Genomic DNA, 26,579 nt, shown 5'->3' with positions numbered 1-26,579 from the left:
GCTGTGACAAGGGTGAGGTAGTTGCCTCTGATGAATGGCAAAGAGAGGTGCTATATTAGATGTGAAACTTTAGAAATCCATTTAAAAATTCAATTATGATCACTAACTTTCATTTCAGAAATATATTAAGAAGCACTGTTTTAAAGTAGCACATTTAAGGCATTAAAAAGCGCTTGTTCAAACATTTGTGTGCTTTCCCTTAATCAGCTGAAACCAAAAAAACTTAACTGTTTATGATTTAGTGTTTTAATGTAAGTATTTTACTAATGTATTTTATGTAATTTTCAGCTCCTTTTAATTACCTTATTCAAAATTCAAATGTGTGTAAGGAACCAAATGAAAAATCATGATGGGTTAATTTAATAACATCGAATATTAAAATTTTACGTACTTCATCAGGGAATTTAATATCGCGAGAAAAAGAAATAACTGAAACCTGAAGAGTTGAGCATACAAAAAAAAAATACTCTGCTATGTAAGCAAATTAACACCGTTAACAGAAAGTATAACCTAATATTAAATCCTGGCAAATGGCTTAGCTGTATGTGTGTTTTCGTGGTTTTTTTCTATGTGTAAAGTAACCGGCTTTCTCTAGATTGTCCTCCCCAAAAGTTTCCTTAGAAAAATAGTCTTTATGTGTTTTGCAAACTGAATTAAATGAGCAAACATAATAGAAGGAATATTTCTTTCTTCATGGAATTTGAGTGAAAATATTTTTAAAAAATGTGAAAATATTTAAAGATTTAAAGGTAAATAATTTAATGATTTAAAGTTTTTTTTTTTTTTTTTTTTTTTTTTTTTTTAAGGTAAATAAATTTTTAACATAGACAGAGTATGAAAGGAACTGAAAAAGGAAGGTAAATAAATCAAATTTGTTATGTGGAGGCGAGTGAACTTTTGTTTCTTACCTGCATGCATATTAATAATGTTGGCGCAGCAGTTGCTTCTTCCCAACAAATCTGTCATTCGAGCATATGGAGATGGTGAGATAATATTCTGTGTGATATCAATGTGCTCTTTTTCATTCATTATTTGTTTAAATAGTGTTGTCCTAAATCGATGGATTCTCTACTCTGTCTGTGAACCTCTGAACAACATATGGTAGCAGGTCCATGGTTATATCAAGAAGACTTGGATGTAAAATGATTTGCTCTATGCTCTTTTTCATTCAGTATTTGTTTAAATAGTGTGTTGTTCGAAATCGATGGGTTCTCTACTCTGTCTATGAATCCCTGAACAACAAATGGTAGCAGGTCCATGCTAATATCAAGAAGACTTGGAAGTAAAATAGAAATCGAAATTGACTTCCTGAAAGCCAGAGATGGAGTAATAGAATGTTCCAGAATTAACTGGGCACAACTATTTTATATGGGCATCGAATAAACCTGCCTTATCATTGAAAAGACTCGACTCAGTAATTTCAAATATAAAATGAGAAAACTTAGACGAGAAAAATGAAAGAAATGTGGAATGAGAAAAATGCTGATGCCGTAGCATACTGTTACGAAATGTCCAGGCGCAGTAACATAGCTTCCCCGCAAAGCAGGTTTAGAGTTGCCAGAAAATGGCAAGGGAAGGCAAGGTTGCCATGTTTGGTGAGAAATCCCCCATTTGGGAGAACAAAATTGACATTATGCCGTAGACAGATTGAGAACCTTCTGGAACGAATTCTTACTAGTTTAGCCCAGAATGTTCGTGGAACACAAGCATAAAACTATATAAACTGTGCTGGTATGCGGAGAGTCAATCAGTGGATCGTCTAGCAAGTTGATCGCGAGTCAGTAAGTGAATGTTTCATAGTCTAGTGCCGAGTTGGTCGTCGAGTGCATCGAGAAAGTCTCAGTGTATCGCAAGTTAGTGCATCATCAAGTTTTATCATAGAGTCTGTTGAACTCCGAGAACAGCCGAACAGAGTCGGGAGTTTTACTCTAGTGTTTCGTTGAGTGCATTGCGAGTTGTAGCATGGAGAGTCTCGGGGGGGTACGTAGAGTTCTGAGATCGACCGAGCAGAGTTAGGAGCTGTACTCTGGTGCTTTGCCGTGAAGCTGTCTTCTTTATTATAGCCTGAATTCTTCTGTGTCTGATTGTTTCAATGTGTTTATAGTAGTTCTTCGATGACTGTAAACGATATTTTTGAGCTATCCTGAGTAATACTGGCTAATGAATTGTGTTTTGATACTTCATCAAGTGCATTTGTTATTCACTCCAAATCCATAAACCCTTAACGTAAGGAGAAAAATGTGACAATATATAAAAGTTTCACTATCGGATCAACAGGTGCTTCAGTTTGCTGCAGAAGAGAACGCAAAAATACTTTGGGAGAAAAATCAACATTTGTGGGGCGAGCCGAAGATAAAAAAAAATAGATGCCAGTAATGAGTTAAAAAATTTAGAAATGAAGTTGCATGAGTCGGCTAATGATTAGAATTCTGGTGAAAGAGAAAGATATTTTCAACTTGCGCATGGAAAACATTATGAGTATGACAATCTATGGTTGGTGGATAGTGGTGCAACTAAACACATGGCAAAAGAGTAGTTTTAGTTTCAGAATAGTGCATCAGAGGCAAGGGAGATTTAAGAGGCAAACATTCAAAAATATTGTCAGAGGGTATCGGTACTGTTAAAGCAAAAAACTGTAAGTACAAAGAATTCTAGTTCTGTTAATTTAACTATTAGTAATGTTAGCTCCTGTTCCTGATTTAAGGAATAATTTACTCTCACACACTGCCCTTAATGGATAAAAGATGTAAAATTGAATCGAAGAATAATTCTGTATTAGTTTTTAGTAGGTGTAATCAATTACTTTTTAAAGCATTTAAGAATAATGGCAAGCTTGAAGTTAATTTAGAAACATATTATAATTCTGGATATTGCATTTGCTAATGATTGTACTGGTAATAAATATGAACTTTGCCATAATAGATTGTGCCATTTAATCCAAAATATATGCTTAAAATGAAAGAATACATTGATATTAGTAATGTAGGTGAATTTAAGTGTGAAACTTGTGATGTAAATAAAATAACTAGAAAAAGGTCACCCAAATATTGACATTAATCAGAGTTCAGAAATTTTAGAATTAATTCATTGGGATCTGTGTGGTCCTGTTCAAACTGAATAATTGGTGGGTCTAAATATTATGATCTTAGTGGATGATTTTTTTTAATGTAATTTACTTATTTTCTTAAAAGTAAAAATGAAGTATTTGATGCATTTTCTAAATTTAAAGCTAAATATGAAAATTTAACTGATAAAAGAGTTAAATGTTTGAAAACAGAGAATGGTTTAGAATTTGTAAATGAACAGTTAGATAAATTATCTTGCTAATTCTGGTATTTTTCATGAAAAAACAATTCCATATACTAGTGAAAGTAATGGGAGGGCTGAATATGCAAACTGAGTGAAAAAAATGTGCAACTTTTGGAAAGAGCTAGGATATTATTACTATATGAAAGTGAGCTTCTGGTAAAGTTCTGGGCAGAAGCAATTAATTTAGTACTTTTGTAAGGATATTATTTGAACTGTAAATTTATTATCAAAATTAAAATGTAAGCAATTTTTGAATTGTGCAGTGGTGTTAGACACAGTCAAGCTGCTATCCAGTGGGTCAACTGTGCCAGATCTACAAAATCCAGACACATGAACTTAGGTTTCCATTTTATGAAGGACTTAGCAGACAGTGTCATTAAATTGGAATATTCTGATAATATGATTGCAGATTTTCTTACTAAGAGTATCAGTGAAGAAAAGTTAATGTATACAATAAAAATCATTTCTTTAATTTCTTAATGTAATGTGGTATATATTGTTTGTATTTCATTTTCGTATTGAAAAAATTTTGCTCGCAGGAGAGGTGTGTTGGGTGGAGGCGAGCAAACTTTTTTTTTCTTATATGCATGCGTGTTAATTGTAGTGGCACAGTGGGCGCTTCTCCCAACACATCATCATTCGAGCGTACAGAGATAGTGATATAGTATGCTGTGTGGTGGTCAATATGATTTACTGTGTGCACTTTTTCATACATTATTTGTTTAAATAAAATGTGTTGTCCTAAACCAGATTTTTTACTCTGAATATGAGCCTCTGAACAACAAGATTATATGAAGAATTACTTTATAGAAGAACCTTATCAGAAAATGATTTTTTTCATAGTCGAAATGAGAGAATTTTTAGTTTCTAACTTGTGAAGAATTAATTTTATTGCATTTAAATATTTATAAAGGAGTAGCTTTTTAATGTAAATGTGCAAATAATTTTAATTCTTCTGATATTTCATCAGAAGTAGTTAGTTTTAAAAACTATGCTGTTTCAATAAGTGTGGTCACTAAACAAGATCATATTTCTTTTAACCATTTTGGGACAGGCATGTGACATATACATTATCCACATCTAGCATAAAGATAGCTGTGCTGTTTTTATTTCCCATCATTGATACGAGACTTATTGGTCTATAACTCGCTGGTTTGTCAAGAGGCTTCCCTGGCTTTTGTATCGTGAATATACTGGCCTGCTTCCAAGGTGAGTGAGGTTAAGAGCATGAGAGACAAGCATTGTAGATTCCAGTAAGGCTTGGTGATGACACAGTGAGGTAAATTCTTCAGCAGTCTGTCCGTGATATTATCTCTTCCAGGGGAAGAGCTTTGATCTTTCTCGTAAGCCTATTGATTTCCGTTTTTGTTTCAGGATTCCAATCTCTGCTGTACGTCTTATGTAGCTTGTTGCATTGGGTAACGATTTCTCTGGTAAACATGGGTAGAGTGCCATCTGAGTATTTGATATTGGTGGTTAAGGTAGCATTAGGCAGAAAATCCTGTAATTTGGAAGTCAGGTTAATTGGAGGTCAAGCACTGCATCATCAATATCTGATTCTGTTTTTAATGAACCATCGATGAGAGGAGTGGTGAGTGCTAAATTATGGAAAAGATTCCAGTCCACAACTTTCTTTTAGGGTGGGCAGCCCAGGAGGGCACCTCCTAATCTTGCAATCACTGTACGTGATCCAATCTGTGACTACCTCCATGGACATTGGGTTGTTAACGATAGTGAGAAAGAAGTCTAGCATGTTGAGTCATCTTCCACGAGTGCTAGGGTAATACGTGGCTTCCTCCGGAACAAAGAGATATTGGATGACTATCCAAATAATTGTGTATAATTCTACTGTTTTTGTTTGTGTTGTGGCAGCCCCAGTGTACATGGTTGGAGTTCCAGTCTTGTCCTATGATGCAAGGTTCTTGGCTGGTCAGAAGTTTGCTTAGAATGTTTTCTGTTAAGGGATTATCCAGTGGGTTGTAAGTGGAACAAAAGTTAATTTGGCCAGCTTGGGTAATTTTACTTAGACTTGAATATATTCGTATGCTCTAGAATTGTCCGTGCTAGTAAACAACATGCCTCGTAAGTTCGCATCATGTAAATGACTGCACCGCCGCCTCTGTGGCACCATCTATCTCAGTAGAAGGAACAAAAATTTGCCATGCTGGTGTTTTTTCTTGGAGTTGCACGAGTTTCGGTTACTAAACACAAGTCCACATCTTCCCTTCAAACAAAATCTTGAAATTCTTGCATTTTGGTTAAGTTTTGTGCATTCCATAATAAGATTTTAATCTGCTTGTGCGAGTTGCGCTGATAATTATTCATCATGCTGATTTTGGGGCTTTGGTTGTATTTCCAATTAAGTTAGCTGGTTGCATATTTAGAGTTGCCAAAAGTTTTGCAATAACATCTTTTGCCTTAATTAGTTTTTGAGTCACTTCCAAGATTTCATTATTTCTGGAACTTGACTTGCAGGAACTGTTTGTTATAACTCGTTCAGAGTATAATTTCTTGCCCTGAGGGTTAGTTTTTGGAAAGGAACTGCAGGATCTGTAACTCACAACATGATCCAGTTCACAGTTCGCACAAGTAGGCGGAGAGTCTCTAGGTTTTGTACAATCACGTGTGTTTTGTACAGTGGGCCATATATGACGAATGAGTCATTTTCTAATACTAATGACGATGGTATTTCTAAATAATTGGAAAGTAGTAGTTACAGCAGTTCTAATATGGATGTATTGTCAGATACAGAATTCACAGCATGCATGCCTTCTACATCTCGGTGACACTTTTGGACTATGGTACTTTAAAATTTGAACCATTGTTAAATTATTTAATAACTATATTTAATTTTGTTTTACATGAATACATGGTACACTGCGCAAAAAAAAAGGGGGAACAGTTCTATATCTCCTATTCTACTGGGCCAATTGATGAAATTCAAATTGTGTTTTTCATGTCTTGAAAGTGCAACTTAGAATATACACTGGTATGCAAAACTTAAGCAACAGCAGGGTTTTTGCAATAACTCCACGAAAAATCAACTGAGAGACATGAAATACAGAAGTACGTAAACGATGACGAAAGCATTGGAGCTGAAAAAGGAATACAATGCATACGGTATGGAATCAAACAAAAACAAGCTTTAATGAACGCATAGTATCGTGACTCATGATTGTCTATCCAAGAGAAGAACAACAAGCAGATGTACTCTAATATGGGATATGCCCTCCCCTCACTGCATTGGTTGCGTCACGCCGTCTCCGCATACTCAGAACCAGCTGGTGTAACATTTCTTGCAGTAGGATTCTTCTTTCTCCAATTTTTAACTTTGCATCTCTAAATGGTTTCGTCGTTAACGTAAGGTTTCATGTTGGAGGCATTTTTGCAGGAGTGCCCATTCCTCAATCAGCATCTGTTTGAGTTATTGGGTGTTCTCTGGAGGATGTAAGCGGGCTGCAATGCGTGTCCCTAAAGTATCCCACGCATGTTCGATGGGATGTACGCTGGCAAATCCATTCAAGTGATATCTTCACTTTCCAGTAACTCCTCAACAGCAAGAGTCTGACGTGGGTGTGCATTGTCATCCATAAAAATTAAGTCTGGGCCAATGGCGCCTCGGAACAGACGCACATGGGGAAGGAGTAACTCCTCACAATAGCGATCCCCGGTTACAGACCATCTGTCGAAAACTTGGAGCTCAGTTCGTCCATTCAGCATAATGTCTCCCCAGACAACTCCAGGACCACCGTTGCTGTGTCTTTCCTTGATGTTACTGGGATAAAACCGGGTCCCGACCTCTCTCCAAATCAAAACGCATTGAGAATCGCTTCTGGTACTGAACCGACTCTCATCCCTAAAGATGGCACAACTCCATTGATCAGTTGTCCAGTTTTTGTGCTCTCTGTACCACTATAAACGGTGGCATCGGTGGCCAACTTTCAACAGGAGGCAGTGTTCAGGACGGCGGGCGAAAAGGCCCCCTTTGTGAAGGCGTCTGGCCACAGTAAACCACGACACTTGTCACCCTGTTGCTGTACAGAGTTGCTGAGCAATGGCGCTTGCTGACTGCTGTCTCCTGCAGGACGATATATCGGTCATCCCCTGCAGTTGTTGTCCTCGGGCGGCCACCACCAACCTTTCTAACAGCTGTGCCTGAGGTTTGGAACACTTTCCAAGCGCACGAAACGACACTTGTTGAGTCCGAACTCTGCAGCTACACTGGAGACAGTACGCCTCTCCTCCAGCTTTCCGATCATTCTTCCACGTGTGAAGTCGTTCAGGTGATTTCTTCTAGCCATATTTCACGAACTGACTTACTGGCACTTGCAGCGAATATGCTGAATTACGTCTCCGTCCTTCCTTTTATTCTACTGTTGAACTGCACTCGCCGACATCACGCGTTTTGTGTACGCTTACGTCACTTCTGACGTTTCGTTCCTGATATTTGCATACGCATGACGTTTCTAATGACTTACGTGTTCATTGTACTGATCTCCAGACCTCCTTTTGTGCAATTTCATCGTTATCTGCTAAATTTTTACATTGCTGCTTAAGTTTTGCACACCAGTTTATATAACATCATTCTAGCATAGATATTTTGACATAAAATCGGACTTTTTCTGAAATAACATACCAATTTATTTCATATATCAATTGTACGACTCAAATTATGCCTAAATTTTCAATTTTGTAAAATTCGGTGCGAAATTTATGGAGAAATTCAACAATTTATATTGGCTTTCCCTTACCCAGTTTTTGTCAAGAATAATTCAATTGGCGAACTTAATTTATAGCAACCAATTTTCCTTTTTTTTTTTTTTTTTTTTTTTTAGACGAGTTGGGGAAAAGTCATTGTTTATGCTTTAAAATAATTTTAACAAAGTGAGTAAAACCACATTTGGCATTATTATCGTTCGGAAAAAAGATGCTAAATTTCAAAACAATCCAATATATAAATTCATGTGTAGCTTAGAAAATTTTGAATAAAATACTCTAATTTTTTGCTGGTGTGCCTGGAAATATATATACTTTAATGTGCTGTTAAAAAATTTATAAGTTTATAATAAATTTATAAAAAATATTTCAAAATACAAATTTTAAAAATAAATCATAGAAATAGGCAAATTATATTTGGAATGAACCTAAACTTTGAATTTTGGAAGAAGCAATCAAGTAAGTTTAATTAAAAAAAAAAGAGAGAGAGAGAGAGAGATTGACAAATATATACCAAATTCAGTTAACATTTAGGAGCTAAAATTTTAAGAGTTAATTTTTTAAAAACTACTCATGCGATTTTTACAAAACTTGGCAGTTTGGCAGAATTTAAGTCATAGAATCGAAATGTGGAAAAAAATTGGCATGTCATTTCAGAAAAAGTCAGATTTTGTGTCAAAGTACCTATATTAAAACAATTGCTATATGTAAATCTAATACATATCCTAAGTAACGCTTTTGAGACATGAAAAACACAAGTTGAATTTCGTCAATCAGCCCAGTAGAACGGGAGATATAGAACTGTGCGCCCTTTTCTTTGTGCAGTGTACATTACTAAATTTATGCACACAGGTAAGTATATACTCTAATCATTATTTTTATCATATTTAAAGGTACAGTCATAAATAAAAGCTTTCCTTCCCATTGAGCTTTTCCAAGTGTAAAATGTGTAGTGATGCAAAATAACAATGAATGTTCTCTTAAAAAAATCTAGTTTTTGAATTATTTCTTTTTTGTATGATATAAATTATATGCATTTTTGTATCTGCGTAAAGCTTTAAGTTTATCTAAGTAAGTCTTTAAGTTTTTATATGGTAAACGTTCAAAAAGAAAATTATGGCTATATTGAAATTTTAATTGTTTTGTGTATTATTCCATTTTAGCAGGGGGACGAAGATCCAACATTAATGCCTCAGTCATCAGAACAAGGCTACCAGTTTGATCCAAATGCAGCTATACCAACTGATGGTTTTAAATTTTAATTACGAATGTCTGTTAATCATATTGCAATGCAGCAAAGTTGTGCTGCATTTCATCGCTGTCATCAGTGATTCAAATGAGAAACATATGTTTTGTGGTTTTATAATTGAGGACTATAAAATATATTAATGGTGGCAAGTGCATTATATAGTTACAACAAAAATGCACATGAAATATTTATACATCATGCTACTGTTGCACTATTTTCTGTAACTTGAAGCCTACTATCATGATAGAACCACATTGTAAAACTCCATCTTCATTGTATCTTACAAACATCCATTAGTCATATTTTTTCTCAAAGTGTTGGTTTCTTACTATAGGTAAATTTTTCACAACAAATGTTAAAAATTGATGTTTTCGGTAACTTTCTTAGTTGATAACTTTTTCATTTAATTATTTTTAAAAATTTCGTGGTTTCAGTTTTTATTTAATGTCTTGTAAAAAATCTGTGCCAAAATGCTCTTGTGAAACTTTTGTCATGTGTAGTGATTCTTTTGATCAGTAAATCAGAATCAAATATTTTTAATAAAATTCATTTCATTTGTTATTCAAATGGAATTTATGCATTACTTAAACATTTACAATTTATATGCACATATTTTGCTGCAATCAGGTATCATAATGCCTTCTGAAAGTCTGTAATATAAAAAGAATTCTGTTTTTTTTAACTGTGTAAATCTTAAAGCAATCTATTATTCCTGATCAAGGTAATCCTTCAACAATCCAGTGTTCAGTAAAAATGTAATAATGTATTTCTGTAATAAGTTTGTATAATTCATGGAGAACAGTTTCTGCCGGAATTTTATTATCTGTAAGTTGTTTTCTGCAAGAGTTCTTTAAATGTGAGAATATATAGTATTTGTCAATTTTAGTATATTTAAATGATAAACAGTAGATTTTTACTTGATAAATTTTTGTGTATTGCATTCTTAATGAATTATTTCTTAATTGTTGGTAAGACTATGTACATTAATATTTTATTTTTATTTATAGTTGCGTATTAAGTTGTAATAGATTAATTAAAACCAGACTGGAGTTAATGTTATGTATTTTTACTTAACGAACTCAGGTATTTGATTAAAATTGGAGATAGCATCATTTTTGTATGTCAAGTATTTATGAAGGATCTCTTTTATCTTTGTTTAAACACAATAGTAAAATCCAAGAAATTGCCCAAATTTGCAATGTATATAAGTAATTTTTACTGGAGCATCATACTGCACTTAAATAGGCAGTGAAAGGACTTTTAGAGCTTGAGCAAGTAATTTTAATATCCCTGTGGGAAAACCAGTGCAAACACAGTAATTTTTCTAAATAATTGCTGAATGTTTATACCACTTTCTGTAATCCATATTGTTAAAATTCTTAGTTGATCAAGTGTTAAATTAACTGTCTAATTTAATGTATGGAGGAGCATATTCTGAATGTGCAATATTAGAAGAAATGTTAATTCCCTCTCCTTATTTCAAAAGTACAGTGGTCCATATAGTGGTTAACGAATATTATTGTTAGTAATTTAACTCCACCAGTGGCCGAGTAGTTAAGGTCATTCATATGGAATGTTTAACCTTGGTTTGATTCCAGGCAAGTGAGCTGGCTGCGTGGAGGCTCCCTCATTATTAGGCAGATAGCCCTAATGTGATTTGCTATATTCAGATAACTTAATCTCAGCGGCTATAACTCTATACCTTATAAAAACACATTAAAGATGTCATGCTGAAGTCTTCACTGAAATAAAGGTAGCTCATCTTACTGCTGTTATCTAGAAAGTGCAAACTTGCTCTTTAATATGTTTTATATTAGTTTATTGTAATGCAACAAAGTAAGTTATGCTATAGGGCTTGTACTGTGTATGGTAAGCAGTATATCTTGAAAGAGAGTGGTTCTTTTTTGTGTGTGTGTGTGTGTGTGTTTGATCATTTAACTCATATGATGTGTTGATATATACTTTTATTAGATAGCCCAAAGATTTAAAGTGACAAAAAAATTAATGCATCTATAAAGTGTTAATAAATCAAACTTATTTTCAGGAGAGAATTCATGTGGTTGGTGGGTTTCAGAAGTGAATTTTAACATTTTTCTCTTTAAATCGGTGAATTTATAATTGAATTAGATTTTTACATTCCAGTTAACATACGAGCTTATTATTTATGCATGTTTAAACAAAGTATGCTTTTACTTTAAAATAAATTTGTGAAAGTTTTTATTCAGATATATTTTTTGTTAATCATGTTTGGTTCTTTGATTGTTTAAATGCTTAATAAATTATCTTAAACTGAATTAATCATTACTTTTTATTTAAACAAACTATTTAAATGGAATCACGTGAGGCTATTGACACTGTGATTTTATTTTATTGTTATTGCTTATTTTAAATGTAATTTATTAATTTTCTTAAATTGAAGTCAATGTGTTAGTTATTATTATATATTAAAATGGAACTACACATTAATTATGTATTGTTATTTTTATTCAGACTTTCATGAATAGCAGTGTGGAAATCAAAACATGGAATTTCTTTTTGCCTTAAGTGTTTCGATTACTTATGACTTCATATTAAGTAGGAATAATATGTTTAGTTATTTAATTTGCAGTTCATGAAATGAATCTTTATCTGTGTATAGGATAGTACACAATTGTGTGAGTGTAGTGAAAGAATTTTGTAAAATATATTCTGTTAGAATTGTGATTAAACAGAAGCGTTTTTAAATTCTTAAATGAAGGCTATGGCATAAATTTATGTTCACTCTGATTACAGAGTTGGGATTTTTGCTGAAGCTATTAAATGAATTCAAAACACATTAAATTAATAGATTTAATGTTAATTTAATGGTCATTTGTTTATTTAGTGCATTCTCAGTTGAATTAATGTGTGTGATGTAAAATGTGTTCAAGAACATATGCTGATAATATATAATTTAAAGTATTTAATTTTAAATTTAACTTTATTCCATGACTAGTAAGGAAAGACTTTCATATTCATTAAAGGGACAAAATACACTTGATTATATACATACAGAAAGAACAGGATGAGGTAGAATTAAATTCTAAATCCCAGTAAATGTTCAGAAAAAGGTTAATATACCATGATGTATTGTTCAACTATGGCAGGTGCGAATATGAGCATAGACAGATGTGCAATTCTGATTGCTCTCAAGGTTTGATGGATTCTCACATCCAGTATGACCAGGCAAAAGCAAGCTCCTTCAACAAGTCTTATCTGACCCTCATGCATGTCATCATTTGTAATTAACTATTCTTTATTGTGTACATTTATTTGTGTATTGCTGAAGAAGCAATTGATGTCAAAGCTTAATTTTGCTATATATATCATTTTATAGTGCACAGTAATAACTATTTTTATACTATGATAAATATTTCATTATTATTAAAATTATTGCTGCAAGAAAAATACTTTAGCTGGAAGAATATGCCATGACATAAAGTGGTTTTTAAGTGATGAAATATGTGATTTAATAATTCAAAATTTTGTTTCACCATTATTGGTCTCTATGCTGGGCTGAATTCCTAAAATCAGTAGTGCCAAAACCTTATAGAAGGCAGTCATAATAAAAGTTAAAAAAAAAAAAAAACTATTGAAATTCAATGAATAAAAATTTAATAAGTTATTAATCCTAGGGTTGCAGCTGGAATTCCAATTTCATAAGAACTAAGAATTAACTCAGCCAGCCTCTGTCTGAATTTAAGCCCTGAATATACAGTACTGTACACTATTTTTTCTAAAGATGTCAAAAACAGATACCATTCTTTCTCTAGCACACCAATTAAAAAAGGTAAAATAGTTAAAGTGTCATTAAGAAGAATACAGAGATTGCTAGAAAAAGTTAACAAAGTTAATGGAAAGAAATTTAGTCATGTAGTCCTTTCATCCAAAATGGCATTTCCTTTCCCTTTGTGACCTAGTGAGGAGTGTCTTTTACTCAGTTTCCCCGCTGTGCTCCTGATCTTGGCCCTAGATGTCAGATGCGTTAATTATAATTTGATTATAAGTTTCTGTGTCTACTCCTTCATTCTTTCACTTTTTAATTCTTTAACGCCTACCTCTATGTTTACATTTATAGCTTATATTGATATCTGTAATTATTAGTTAAAGTTTCCCACTTTTATTTATTGTGTATGCACTATTTTAATCTTTCGATATTTGTGTATTTACATGTTATAAGCAATTTTAGGTTATAAATGATAACAAAAAGTATCTACCCCTTATGGTTCAGTAAGTGATAATATCTTCATGAATCAACTCCTAGATGTTTAAAAAAAAAGGCTTAATTTTATGCAGTAGCAGGACACTTGTCTATTTTTCATTCAAATCTTTAATGTCAAATGCAATTAGTGCAAAGTAACACTTCGGGAATGATTATTTTACATTGTTGTTGAGAGAGAGAGAAATGAACTATTTGATTAGTGCACCTGTAACATTTTTTGAATAGTACAGTTTAGTCACTCACTGACCCTTTTTTTTTTTTTTTTTTTTTTTTTCCTTCTTTAAATATTGTATGAATACTGTGGTTTTGTTTAAAACTCTGAATAACTAATTACAATTCTGAAAATTTATTTTCATAAACCTGTATTTTAAAGCAGTAATATCTTTAAAAAGTCCTTGCTTTGGAAAATTTTGTATATTTTCATGTAAATTAGCTTGTTAACCAAAAGGCTCACTGTTTAGGATTTTCCATCTCTCTACATGTATGATGAAAAGAATAGTAATGGATGTATCATTTTTCGCACATATGATGAGAAGATGAGTCAGTTGTCAATAAAGAACATTTCATGAAGATGGCCTTCCAAGTTTATAGTTTTTGTGGGCTTGCCATTTATTAAAACCCAATCTTTGTTAAAAGCAGATAGACCAATAAAAAATATACTTCAATTAAAATTTAGTTTTAAATCAAATCTTAAATCTAATTTGCATTTATCTTTTCAATCATTATCATTCTGTATCCCTGAAGTAAGTTGTGTAAAACTGTAGTCTTTTCAAGCTAAGTTAATTGGAGTTACCAGTAGGTTACTACAGCATTTTTGATAGTGAAGTATTTTCGTTTTAAGCTAATATTAAATTCATTATAATGAATTAATGGTTTTTAATAATAATGGTTATATATTAAATTCAAATCATAACTTGTGATGAATTCAGCTGTATTAGAAATTATCCAGAATTGAAAACTATTCAAATTTATCATAGAAAACTCATCAGAAACGGAAGTTTAAAGTGTCTTGATTCTAAAAATATCGCTTAAATTGCAAAATCTTGGAATTTTTGCCTCAATAAAATATTTTTATTTTCAAAGTACTCATCATTAAAATATAATGCATATATTGTGAATAAGTGACTTAAATAAGCAATCATGTAATCCTAATTAATTTCATAAAGCTGTACAAATGCTTTAAATAGGTAGTTACCAAATGACTTAAAATTTTAGACTATTACACATCTTTATTAGTAATCATAAATACATAATCTGATGTAGAATTCTGTTAGTTATGCACTATCATTATGTAGAACAGGGTTTCTCGAACTTTTAAAATTTTGTACCACATAAATATGAAACAAAAATATATGTACCACCATGAAAGCATTTTGCCATTAAAAATCAATGCATCCTAAGTGGAGAGTTAATAATCAAAGAATGAAACTCTTTAAATTTATACTATATAATTATACTCGTAAATGAAACTTTTACAATAAAATATAAATAAGTATATATAACAATTGTGGTAAATAGTGAGTAATAATACATATATTAAGCACATAATATAGTCGTACAAAGCAAAAAAAGACACCCAAGTCACAGAGCCACTGACAAGATACTTTTAAAATATATATATATACATTTTGTCGTTCTGACAATTTAGATACTGCAAGGTTTCAAAAAATTGTGAATGTTGTGAAATTAGTTTTCATTTAATTGAGGCACGTGATTAAATGTACTTACCAAGTTTTGTAGTTGTGTTGTAAAATAAATTATTAAAATAAGCCAAGAATATAAAATGCTATAGCACACTTTAACAGTGTTATTTAACTATAGCACTACTTGTATTATTAACAAGTGTATACAACCGAATCCTAAACGTTAAAAAAAAGGTGGAAATTTAATCATATAAAACCACTGTCAAATAGACAAACTAAATGTCAAAAACATGTACTGTATACCAAATTATCACTGCCATTAGTTCAAAAAAATGTGAGGTATTATGTTTGCTTTGTAGCACTGTAAGATTAATTAATGATGAGGATTAATACGACGAATGAGCCTGTTTTATTGAAACCAATTTAGATATGCTGGGCTTCATCTTTATTAATTTCAAGCCCAAGTCAAGTTCAAGATGCAACTGTGTCCTAGATTTATTTTTAATTAATAACACAACAATGCAATGCTAGTCTGAACTACATTTAGCTAGCGAAGCAAAAGATACCAAACTGGAGTGCCGCTACAATTCTTGGAATCATAACATTGGGAAATTGTTCAAAGCTATAGGAAAAGTCATCATTTCAACAGTAAAGTTAGAGCTGTAAAAGTCAAATATATATATGTTAAAGTTATATGTGTTTCTGAATAATAAAGATTAAATCAAAATGTTAAAAGTGCCACAATTTTACATTCATTTAATTTTTTGCCGTCAAATTTGTATCACTAAAAATATTGTAATGTACCACCAGTTGTACATGTATCACAGTTTGAGAACCGGTGATGTATAATATTTTATTCAAAGGTCTTGTAGAAATCTGAAACTCCAGAACCATGCAGAGAAGTCGTGAACTGGAAGGTGTGCTCTTGGAGCAATGACTTGACAAAGTTTGAGAGTTAAAAGTGATTTAGGTGAAAGGGTATTGGGGGAGAGAATCACTAGAGGGAGTTTGATGGGCTATCAGCAATAAGTTACCAGGAATGTGGAAAGTAATTTTTAGGCAAAAGAGCTTGGCCATGTTAAAATTTAAATGGATTTGTGTAGGTACATAAAAAGTGTTACTGATGATTCCCTGTCAGTATAATTCTATGTGGAAAAATTTGGCAGGCTTTAAACACTTTTCCAAATCATGAATTGTAAATTGTGATTTTTAGGGCAAACAGGTAAAGCTCCCTCTTCATTAGAGTTCCCTTCTTTGCTTGCAATAAAGAGGAATCTCTACCTGTTTGCCATTAAAATCAATAGTTCTAATTAAAATCTTAGCTAAACACAGGGTTGTTGCTTTGCCTAATTTTATGTAGGATTTAAATTTTTGGATATAAGAATGTATATTTTATTTAAATGTTTTTGTGCTTGCTTAAACTGAATTCTAGTAGATCATTTACATTTTATAAGATTTAATATAAATGATACTATTAAATTGCTGGATGGAATAAACAAATTTAGCGATTAGAATGATGACAGTCTCTTCAGTAGACTAGTTGAGTATGTATTTAAAATTTTATGTGTCCTGCATTCTAATTTGATAATGGTGATGTTTAAAGTAGTTACGTTTATCTAATCAAATCACATGCAAGAAATTCTGCGAGAGACTGAAAGTATCATAATAGTAAAATACGAATTAATATATACTAATGAATATCTAATATGTACTAATGAATGTCTCATGGTCTACTAACTTCCACAAAACATTTACAGTAAAATGGAAATGAAGTCCTGTTATGATTCTGAAAATAATTTTTAAAAAATGGATTTGATTCTTAATGTTAATTTTTGATGAACTGATTCATATATATATATTCGTTTCAGAAGAATTGAGAGTTCAGTGAATCCTTGTAAGACAAAACATGAAACTAAAAGTCAATCTCTCTCAAAGTCTCTTGAAATTGCATCATCACACTGCATGAAAGCCTCCCGGTTGCGGCTTTCAGGTGCAAACCAGTCAGGTGAAAATGACCCAGTTTTTCATTCTTTAAGGTTTTAAGATCTATTTTTTGTAGCTATCAAATGTGACTAGATCCAAAGTGTGATCCTTGCAAATTCTCGCACAGACTTGTACAGGGCTCGTACGGTCCTTAAAAAACCTTAAGTTTTTTGGAATCGATTTTTGGTCCTTAAAAGCCCTTAATTTTAGCCCAAATCAGCAGAAGGTCCTTAATTTTAATCATCTGAAATTTCTGTCTGTTTTTACGACTGCCATTTTGAGTGTGAATTAGCATTTTGGAGGAATATTTTTGGCGATTCACTGACGTATGTGTTATCTTTTGAATGGTTTCATGGGTTATAATTTGTTTCTATTTCTAATATAAATGATGGGATACTCGAGTTTCTAAGCAAGAAGTGAAACATAAGCATTTCGAAATTAATTTTTTGTAATAAAGAGTCTTAAACAATTTTCGCTTTTGGGGATGTGAATTCTTTTATTAAACTTAAATTTCGCGATTTTAAGGTCAGTTCCTATAGAAAATTTTTAATTCCGAAATATGAGAATTTTTCGACGATTTTTTTTTAAATATCATAACATTGATAAATTTCATTAAAATAATGGTAATATATTGGAATTGTATTTAAAAAATAACATTAAAATAAAACATTTTTATTTTTTGCTGTAATATTATAAAGTTTCATTTTGGCAACTTTTATTATACAATATTTTGAATCTGAAAAATAAACAAGGTTGTATGCTATAAAGCATAATTTACGAAACAGCTCTTAGCAAAAGCAAAATTAGCTATGTAATTAATTAAAAAGTCTTCTTTTTAATTTTTTCATAGTAAGCATTTTTTCCATGTAATTGTCTCAAAATATTAAAAATTCACAGAATATGCATCAGTTTTCTCTATAAAATTAATTTTACACTTTTTCCCTCCTTTCTTTTTTTTCAAAATATTTCTGGCTTTTTGCTATTACAGAATTGGTTGGGATAATTTTTCTTTAGTATTTTTGACATTGCAGCTTGGAAAGTTTAGAAGGATTTGAAGGCAAGATTTATAGACCCCAGATTCTAGAAGATTCGAGAAATATGTGACAAAATGAAAAATGTCTCCATGGTATCAGTGCGTAATGGATATATTTTATAGAAAGTTTGTGATGAATTTCTTACTTTTTGGAGAATGTCTGGAAGAACAATGAAGACATAATATTTGAATGTTTTTATTCCTGATACTAGAATCTTTTTCTTAACATGTTTATCTTCCCTATATTTTCTCTACTTTTCACTAGACACAAGCATGGAAAATACCAAAAATGCTTCTAATCTTATCACTTGGGTAGGCATTATAGAAAGGGATTTTTTATTAATAAAGAAATTGAAAACTTAAATTTAAAAGATCCATCTAATATGTCTTAATGCATCATACACTAGGCATTTTCCCATCTGATGAAAAATCTCTGTGGATCCTAAATTCGACTGCATAGTGCCTTATAAGGATTATATTAATTTTATTAACAGTTACATTTTGAGTCCCTTTCCTATCGCTTCTTAATTTCAACTTACCACTTCCAGCCAGAACGTAGTTTCAGAATCACGTCTGAATGGTAATGAGGAAGAGCGTTATTTAACTGCGAAGTTCTACTGTCTTAGTGAGAGAGATACCAGATATTCTGGCTAGCACCTGTCTGCCTTTTTCGGCTACTCTCTCATAAGCTATTATTACGCTCGGCTGTACCTTAGACCCTTGATAGCTTCACAACCAATTAGCGTTAAGGGGCCAACTCTGTTAGATTTTTGATAGCTTCAGCTATATCTTTTTTAGTTTAGTTTAGTTTAGTTTAATTTTTAGTCTCTTAAGTTTGAATCCGAGTGTCAGCCTTATTGTACAACTCCCAAGACGGATTTCTGTTAAATCTTATTTGAATAATAAAGGGTCTTTTAACCCTATCCAAGTTTATTCACTGTCTCATGAACTCAAGCGATTATTCGCTTACTAGTTCTTAAGATTCTTCACTTTTCACTGTAACTTAGAATTACACAGGGGAGAATCCTTTCTAAATTCTCCTTCCAATGCCTGCTCTAAATTCTAAAAGTTTTGCCATTTCTAGATTTTGTTGTTTGGTGTGTCACTAAATTCTAAAAATTCTGCCACACCAGCTCTGTAACCGGCCTTAACCATATATATTTCATATTTCTTCTGAATTTCATATTACTAAAGAAATTAAATTAGTCACTTTTTCTATACATTCTAAATGCATTTAGTGTTTTTTTAGAAAATTATAAATCTTTAATTAAATCCAAAAATTCTAAAATGAAAAGGAACATGCTGAAGAAAGAAATTGAATACATAAAGAAAATTATTCTTCAAAGATATATGCAGTTATTATGTAAATTAATGATTTCAGCCTTTACTATAATTTTCCATTTCTATTTCCTCATATGATAGAGTTACTGAGCCAGATTAAATTAAAATTAAATTGTATAATCTTTGACCCCTAGTCCACACTTTTAGTTTGAATTTAACTGTTCTTGTATAATAATGTCACCATGAGATGTAATTGACTTTGTTAGCATCAGAATATGCCTTTATGTTTGTTCTAAGTTCTTTTTAAATAAGAGGCTTATTTAAACTTTTGTATGATATTGTAGTTAGTTTCAGACATAGCGATAATTTGCTTCACATCTATTGGGGTTTTGGGACTATTTAACTTTTACCAGATCAAGTAAACCCTCATAGCTACATTGTGGAGAGGTTGACAAATAAGGAGATAAAGCACGCAGAAACTAGCGAGAGCACTGGTTTGCATATTGAGACAAATCGCTAATTATTGTTAGAAAAGATGCTTAAAGAGAAGGAAATCGATGTAAACTAGCCAAAATGTTTGGGAAGGCTTCAAATTAAAATGACGGATAAATATTTTGTTGAGTTTTGTTGTTACAAAACATAAATGTTTTGTAGCTTTTAATGTGTAATTATTCTAATATCGTTTAAGAATCAGTGTCATAAATTACATGTATTTTAAACTGAAATTTTATTAGATTTTAATAGGGCTTTTTTAACAAATATCGTTAAAAAATAAAATTTAATAGTGGCCATGTAAATCCATAATGACTAAGGTTATCTATTTACCTAATTTAATTATTTATAACTAACTGCTTACCCTTAAAAATTATCTCTGCGTATTTAAGCGAGTTATTGCCTTTCATTAATACTCACTGTGGTCACAAGATAAAACACAAAGATGTAGAAATTCAAGTAAAACTTATTCTTTGCATCTAGGGAGACTTAAAATAATACAAAACAACTTATTGCCTCTGGTGCTTTAATGGCTTATTGGAACCTGAAAGTATATTAACTGGGTTACAACCCCTAGAACTCTACAAAAGCTATGACACTAACTGCATCAAACAGAGCCTGACTAACTTTCAACACTTGCTTAACCATGCCTACATCTGGCCTTTCAGGTTTGTTTGAATCAGCATGTTTCTCTGGACAAGCAGCAGCGGTGATAGCATTCAGTCTTTTGTTATGAATCATGCTGATTATGATCTTACTTCTCATTTTAACCTATGCTGTTTGACATAAAATCTACCTGCTATTTACTAAACCTCTAGACCAGTGGTTCTCAACCCTTTGGACTATGAAAACCTTTAGTACCACCACTGCAAAGTACTGTTACCAGCACCACTCTTGAACAAAGCTCAGATCGCATAAATTTACAAGTGTTAGAGAAAAAACTCAATCAGGATGTTGGGGTTTTAATTTTTAAAATAAATAGTTAAAATTACTTTGTCTAAGTAGTTAAAGTAGTCTTTGTGTAGCACATGTTTATTTCTTGCATACCACCAGTGGTATGTGTACCACCGGTTGAGAACCTCTGCTCTAGACTGACCAAATATGTGAAAAAATGAGACATACAAAAATCAACATAAAGCTAACTAATTAGTAAAATTTAAATGTCACTTATCTTCTTTCAAATATGTCCAACCTATTATAAGTGTAAAATATTTATTGCTTCTTGATAAACTGCATGAAGTTTATTTCATTCTCAAACTTAGTAATAATTATATTAATTAATTCATGTTTAGTAATAATGCATACTACTTAGGGATCTATTTTATTTTTAGGATAGTATTACAAAAGTGAAATTCAAGCATAGAATAATATTTTTAATTGAATTTATTCAGCTCCCATTTGCTCATAGGTTCTTAATTTTTTTCATTAATGGTCCTTAAAAGTACTTAATTTCCATGTGCAGAAATGTGTACGAACCCTGTTGTAGCTGAACACAACCAGAGAAGGGAGTCAAAAATTCTTTTATTAAACACAAACTATTTAACAGTTGGCACAGACTTAAAACTTATGTGCTGACAAGACACCAACCAGTTCTGGTAAGAACTGAAATGATAATGTAACACTACGTTTAAAGGTAAAAAATAGTTTGAGACTACGCAGTTCAATTTGAGCTAACAGGTTGACTCAGAAACATACACCTGCAAAATAATAACTTAGTGGCAAAAATCCGTAGCCAATATTAAGGTTAACAGCTGGTAGAAACTAACGTGCTCACAATAGCGAAATCACACTCTGTAACATTTTCATTACAACACTTCGTTCACTCTACATCATTTATGTCCTGGCAAGGAAACGTGAGGGAAATAAGATAATTCAGGAAAAGCCTCATAAAATTATAAAAGTATCAGTAAAAAAATTAATAGAATGCTATAAGATTGGCAACTATAAACTAGATATTTTAATCATTTTAAAAGCAGTAACACAATTTTTAAATAGAAAAAGATGCTTTAGGTAATTTTTAACCAATAATATCGCATTTTATAGTTAGCATGGTTATAAATAAATAATTTGTATTGCTATTGCACTGTATTTGGGAAAATATTTGTACATCTGAGAAATTTTAATCTTATATGTCATGCACTGAGAATTTTTTCTAGACAATTAAGCCAACCCTTTCCTTTGGTTTTTCAATATTTTTCCCAGTTTGTAATTGTTTGATTTTCAAACAAATAATGTGAGAAAAATATATTCATTATGGTAATGTAAAAACTTCATCTAAATGAAGAATAATACAGTGATTTATTAAAAGGAAAGGAACTAAAGATGTTTCTTTAAGGGGTGTTGGAACCCAAAAATCTTCAAAAAAATGGCCATTTTGGATTTTTGCACTTTCAAATTCTCTACACTTTTATCTTTCTGAAAATACTATTCTTTAATCTATGAAAACTAGAACTGTAAAAAATATAGTTTTAATTTGTCATCGAATGCTTTGATAAATGAGGATTTTTTTACATAAAAACGAGTTTTTCTCCAAATGTGACTTTTTATCCTCAATGTTACTTTTTCTCAGGAACTACTGCTCACAGGTATCTAAAATTTTTATGGCTTATTTATTAGGTTTCCTAATATTTATTAAAATGAGCTTCTTGTGACAAACTAAGAAAAAAAATTTTTTTTAATTTTTTTGTGTGAGAAAAGTGCTAAATTTTACTATGCCTAACAAAATATTCTGTAAATTACTCTAAATTCAAAATGTTTCAAAAGCTCATTTCAGTATAATCAGATAGGTGTACTTTAATTACATAAAAATTTCAAGCTTGTATCTCCAGCAGATTTTGAGAAAAGGTACATCGAAAATGGCCAATTTAACATTGTCGGTATAGGGGTTTCTGATACCCCTTTTAAACTAACTGAAATAGGAGTGAGTATTCTTTATGAGAGCTGTTAATTTGTAAAATCCTTTAAAATAAGGTATAAACTTAAGTGGCTTTTTGCATAAGAAATTAATAGCTTAGTTTTCCTCTGCAAATGACTTAAGAAAAACATTTAAGGATAAAAGCTAACCCTAAATTATTTAATTAATTCATTAAATGGGAGCTAGATTATTAGATACACTTTAATTTTATCAGTGCAAGCTAATATTTATTGTGCCATTCAGTGAGATTTCAGGTGCATGCATCATCAGTGCAGTGTGTTACGTATTTGTGTAGTCTGCTGTTCTGATAATGCGTACTACCTGTGCAAAAATTAGTAATGCCATGGTAGTTAGTTTCAGGGCTTGAAGTTGTTTAAAATTATTGATTGTTAAAAAAAAGTCATAGCATGATTTCTGTCATAAGTTGGAATTATATTAAAAAAATAAAATTGAAAGGCATGCAGCAAAAAGGGCCCCAGCTCCACATTCTTAAATTTTCGGAAAAATTTTTTTTAAAAAAAATTCAAAAATTCATTTTTTAATGTTTGTCCTCATTAAAAGTGCTAGTGAAAATGATTTTCTATGGCTACTCCAATGCAAAGAATGATTCCCCCCCCCTCCTCAAAAAAAAAAAAAAAAAAGACCAGTGAACCCAAAATCTACCGAAGTGGAGATTGTAAGTAGCATTGAGGGACTAGAGAGCCAGATGCAATTCATAAGCTTCAATTATGATATGCATGCTGTGTAAAGAGGTACTACTCGATATAGTTTCAATACATGATTTTATGTTCATTTCAATTGTCCCCTCTTTAACGTCTTTGCTTATCTGTACCTATTACTCTTGTCTATGATTTCATTTCCTTGTACACCCCCCTAGCTGTCTGTAGATTTAGGACATACTGCATTTTTTAGTCACAAACTCAATTTTTTTATGTTTGTGCTCAGTTGCTAAATAATTATTACAGATTTGTATAGAAGACAACTCACTCCAGTAACATAAAAGTCTGTGTCAGTTATTAACAATTGTAAGGCTCATTGTTGCATTACTTTTGGTATTAAGCTAATTGGATAACACTAAAAGGAGCCTGTGTCACATGGAATCTAGTGTATAAACAGGAGTTAAATGCAAAACAGAAAACATACTGTCGAATTATCTTGAAATTTTCAAACTTGTGATAAATGTCCAGAGAAACTTTCTCAAACTAAGAAATAAATTTCTTGACAAAAATGGGAAAGGAGACCGACTTGCAAATTTAATTTGCATAGAGGAAAGGCATGCCATGTAACAAATACGGATGTAGACATAGGTATGTGTCTTAGCTTGTATAAGAAAATCAACATTTGAACAGTGTCAGATAAATGTATATTTGTAAATGTAGTTTTAAATGGAATAATAACAGCCCTTAGAATCTTAATTACCTGCAGGGAAGAATGCATTCGTGGTAGGAATTTTCAAAGAAAAAAATGAATTTAGATTACATATGAGGAAAACCTCATGCAGCCAACTTGCTCAGTTACTGTGGATAGAACAAAAAGTGTAATTCTAAAGATTGGATGTGGCAGAGCACTCAAGGACTATTTGCGTAAGTTTTGATTTTTATAGAGAACATCTGGTAAATGGAATCTGATAATCTTGTATTTCTTTTCCCTTATATAAGCCATAAAATATGCAACATCTAGTTAACAGTCGTATCATTCAGAAAGGTTGAAAATAAAAAATTATGTGAATTGATATGAATATGTAAGCTAAAAATAAAACCAAGGAAATTTAGATTTTGCGAAAGCTATGCCCAAAAAAGAGACACGAAAGGAGAATATATATATATATATTTTTCTTTTCATCAGTATATTCATATCTATGTGTTTAATTTCTGAATCATCAAAACTAAGTTTTTGTTTATTTGTTCTTTATAACTTAATATGTTGTATGTGCTAAAAAATTTGTTTATGCTTAATAATTTTTTTCATAACAGCTAAACTCTCCATTTAATATTGATACCATTTTAGTTGTATATGTGACAAACTGAGACAGTGTGAAGGATTTTTTTAAAATTCTGTTTTTGAAAGTTATGTACACATATTTCCTGACTTTTTATAAAATTTTTATGGCTCTGATGTTTTGTTTCGTATTAAATCATTCTTGTTGATCATTTGAAAAATCTTATTAAGCATAAGAAATGTCAAAATAATCAATTTCTTTGTCTGTATCACTTAAAATGAATAAAACCTGTCAATATTTGTGCACCTTTATGTACTTTGAAATGTCAAAATGAACAAGGATTGTCTGTCAATGCATTTAAAAAAATTTAATAAGATTTCTGATAAATAATTATCCTCAAATATTAACAAGAAATTTCTGTTCTCAATTCTTACTGAGTCATTGCAGAATGTTTGTTTCATAGGAGCATAATATGGGCACTGAAGTATTTCGTCATTTGTTAAACAAATTTTAAAAAGGGTAAATAAAAATGTAAAGGCATTTTTATGAAAATGTTAACAAGCAGTAAACTTAAATTCTAACTTACATATTCTGTTTTGTAATTTTTTATGATATATCTAGCATTACCAGAGTTAACTTCTGTACCATTTAGTAAGTTTCCTCTTGGTGTGAACAAAAAAAAAGAAATTGTGTAGAAGTTCATGCACATTTCTTGTAATTTGAATTCTAACTTGAAAATGCCTTTTTTAAAAGCATAAGGTATTTTATTTATTCTTATATTTGTAAATAACTGTTAGATAACAGTATTACAGTTTCTAAAAGTATTAGAAAGTGAATAATTTTTTCCCCCATATAACGAAAGATTGATGCTTTATTAATGAAATTCATTATAATGCCAATTTTAGTTGTAATGTAGTAGATAATTCTTAAAGAACCATTTGTTGATTTAAAATTATTGCCTAAATGTTTTCATTTACCCCTTTTATACTTTTCCTGTTAAACATGTTTTTGAGTTGTTCTCATTTTTATTAGTTTGTTACTTTTGATTAAAAAAAAATTGTTTGCTGTGTGGATTTTGCTTAAATATTACAGAAGAAAACTTTCATAAGGCCTGATGTCAATTAGGGCTCAATTGGACATTTCCCCTCTTTATATTGTACTGTGATAAAAGTATTCATGCTTGTAAGAGCTATATGATTCTGTTACATTTTCCTTCTTCCTGCATTTTAAGCAACATTAATAAAGTAACTTTATATAATAGTCTTTGTTTTATCTGTTTTTATGTAATTGTTACATATAGGCCCCTCCCCAATAAGATTAAGAAAATTCAAAGCAAGTGTCAGTATAATATCGGGTTTTAATGAAAGTTTCCCGCCACTGCAAATTTCGTGTGCTCAAATAGTTCGCATTGGCGTGTTTAATCATATTTTTTAGGTTTTGGACATTTAAAAGAAAGACAGTTGCTTTAGAACATTCTTTTGTGAAATTTGTGGAAAAAAATATCGTTATCATTAAGTACGAAGTATCTAGAATGGAACTATCATGTTACCAAATTAGAAACATCATTTACTTCCAGTTCTGTTCAAAAACTCAACTACAAAATGTCACCAAATCATGTGTATGGCTTTATATACTAATGTAGTGACACTGTGAAGCTTTGGTACCAGAAGTTCGAAAACAAGTACTATGACATTCAAGAAGCAAAGCTCTCTGGCCGCAAAACTAGTGTTGATGAGGCACACCCAGAGGTGTAGCTAGGGTTTTCAGCACCCCTTTCTAC

General features: G+C 31.4%; 1 protein-coding gene across 2 annotated transcripts in view; it reads left to right on the top strand.

Moving 5' to 3' along the window:
* LOC118196543 (importin subunit alpha-3-like) overlaps positions 1-26,059 on the top strand; it is a 164,984-nt gene extending 138,925 nt beyond the window's left edge. For both annotated transcript variants that reach the window (XM_035368004.2, XM_035368005.2), the window contains one exon: positions 9,189-26,059. In XM_035368004.2, coding sequence (XP_035223895.1) covers positions 9,189-9,287 — 99 coding nt within the window. In that variant the 3' untranslated portion in view covers positions 9,288-26,059. The remainder of the gene's footprint in view (positions 1-9,188) is intronic.
* The last annotated feature ends 520 nt before the right edge of the window (positions 26,060-26,579 follow it).

Source organism: Stegodyphus dumicola, chromosome X2 (genome assembly GCF_044657685.1).
Source record: "Stegodyphus dumicola isolate Sdum_Otavi_A_Nest chromosome X2, ASM4465768v1".
NCBI classification, from domain to species: Eukaryota; Metazoa; Arthropoda; class Arachnida; order Araneae; family Eresidae; genus Stegodyphus; species Stegodyphus dumicola.
Note: the sequence above shows the minus strand (reverse complement) of the source record. Positions and strands in the feature narration are given on the sequence as shown.